This window comes from Morus notabilis, unplaced genomic scaffold (assembly GCF_000414095.1).
Source record: "Morus notabilis unplaced genomic scaffold, ASM41409v2 Scaffold11842, whole genome shotgun sequence".
Taxonomy (NCBI): Eukaryota; Viridiplantae; Streptophyta; class Magnoliopsida; order Rosales; family Moraceae; genus Morus; species Morus notabilis.
Window position 1 is genome coordinate 1 of NW_010359237.1, and position 2211 is coordinate 2211.

Here is a 2211-nt window from a genome sequence, read left to right on the forward strand (position 1 = left end):
CCTTGCTAACCCCCAAGGCCTAACTACCTCACGCCCTCCAAGAACTCAATGTGACCTCCTAACATAATTGCGACATTGTTGACAGGTCAGCAAAACTTCTCTAAAGTACACAGTCCCCCCACTGGACCTAGTTTTATCCCTTACTCCTCCTGGAATAAACGAACTTGATGGGAGGGGCCCTAACAGGTTTGGCTACCAATCAGTTAACCTATTAGTAAGCTTCTCAACTAAGAAATCAATCTACGCATTAAAACAAAAAAACAAAACAACAAAATCGGTGCATAATTCATACCTGCCAAGCCATATAATAGAACAGAAACTCTGAATTTTGAAGAAAGGACTGATGGACAGATAGCTGGTGTCAATATGGAAGCCAAAAGTTTCACAGTTTCTTCTTGCAAAGGTGCAAAACCTTCAGGTCCACCAATAAGCAAATCCGGGGGAACGGCTGAAGGAACATTCCCTCCAAGCACAAGAGCAGTTTGAGTGCGATTAACCCGAAGAACTGGTTCATCAGACGGTTCCATAGCTACAACCTTCATGCAAAAGTAATATTCTAATCCATTCTAATCCAATATGTATAAATGCTTTTGCACACACACACACAAAAAGAAAAGAAAGAGGAAGACAAAGTTACCTTGAAATAGATAGTGCCAGCAGTTTTAGATTTCGAACTCTGGCTGCAAGGAACGCAAATGAGAGACTTGCAATTCCAATCTATTTGGACACTGAAAATATCACCTCTCACTAAATACCTATCAACCTCAAAATAGTTTTGTAATGCCAGATCAATCATCTCTTGACGACTTTCAGCTTCAATAGTCGAACTGCCTTTAAAAGATTCAAGTGTACCACATTCTGGTATCTTCACAAAAGAGACCCTTAAATGTGAAGCATATCTTGGCAAAACACGTAATGGTTCCAACTGTAAGCGAACTAAGGAAGTTTCAGTACCCTCCCTACTCATCTGCTCATCCATTTTATCTTTAAAATAAGATGCTATAGCCTCTTCCCCTACTTGGACGAGAGACTTAAAGCACGACATGTGCAAGTCAAGGTTGAAGGCTAATTTAGGAGAAATATAGGCGACTTCGCGGTCCAACAACTCAAGTTCAGTTTCGGGGTAAGTACATGATGGAAAAATAAGCATTGCCCGAGAAGAATAAGAAGAGGATGGTTCAGTTTCAGCTGATACTTTTTGTTTATATGGAGGATCAAGGACTACGGCCTGGGCAATTCTCTGTTTGCCAGTCTCAACATTCTTTACAAGCACCTTTTTTTTTCCCCCACCAAAAGAAAAACGCGTGTCAATTGCAGAAAGCCAAAAATTAACAGAACTTGCATATATAATAAAGAAATGATGCTTCATTAAAGCTGTGCGTGCAAAAAAATGTTCATTTTTTAATGAACGCTCAATTGGGATTAAATGCATACTTTTTCCCTAAACATTACACTTTCATTTTTTTCTTTCGCGGGAACCAAACAGAACGAACAGAAATATACAAAACAGAAACAGAAACAGATATACTTTGAAGCTGTGCGGAAAAGAAAACATCTCTCTTTGTTCAAAATGCGAACACGCAAAATGAATTCAAGGATTTACTTTCCCAGCAATACCATCTGTTTTCGCGGCAACCAAACAGTACGAATGACGATACAGAAAGAGAAAACATACCGAAGAGCCCGAAGTTATGGACAACCGTTTGAGGACAGAAATCGAGAAGCCGACCAAAGCAGAGTCGTCGAGAGAAGCCAATTTCACGTCGGAGAGCCGGAGGATCCCCGCTGGCAACTGCAGACCACAGGAGGCGTCATCGTCGAATGGGAACCGGTCTACTTCACCGAGCCGCGACGGACTGAGTACGGAATTAAGGAGAGTTTTAGTGGAAGTGAGTACCAATGGCTTTCTTCTTCCCACCATTGGCACCGAAGCTAAAACACGGTCGAAAGCCCTAACTTACCAGAAGGAATTGTGTTTTCCTCTCTCACCTAATAGAGAGAGAAAAAGAGAGAGCTGTGAATAGCTGAAACTCGATGATGATGAGGATGATGTTACTGATTACTGTGAAGTAACAATTGCGCAAAACGATGCAAATGTTCTTGGAAGTTGGTCTGCGCCTTGCTGACGCCGTTGTCTAACTGATTCTACGTCAGAAATCGCTCCTCCGGTTCGGAATTTATTTATTTATTTTTATAAACAGGTAACTTTTT

At 41.2% G+C, this 2211-nt stretch overlaps 1 protein-coding gene across 1 annotated transcript; it reads right to left on the bottom strand.

Annotated features, from left to right (window-relative positions):
* Positions 1–292: 292 nt before the first annotated feature.
* Positions 293–2118, bottom strand: LOC21410847 (peroxisome biogenesis protein 6; the record flags this gene model as incomplete). Its single annotated transcript, XM_024162822.1, has 3 exons — positions 1676–2118; positions 638–1273; positions 293–536 (listed from the first exon to the last, which is right to left on the bottom strand). Coding segments are annotated over exons 1-3 (1126 nt in total), but the record flags the coding sequence as incomplete, so codon positions are not given.
* Positions 2119–2211: the final 93 nt, after the last annotated feature.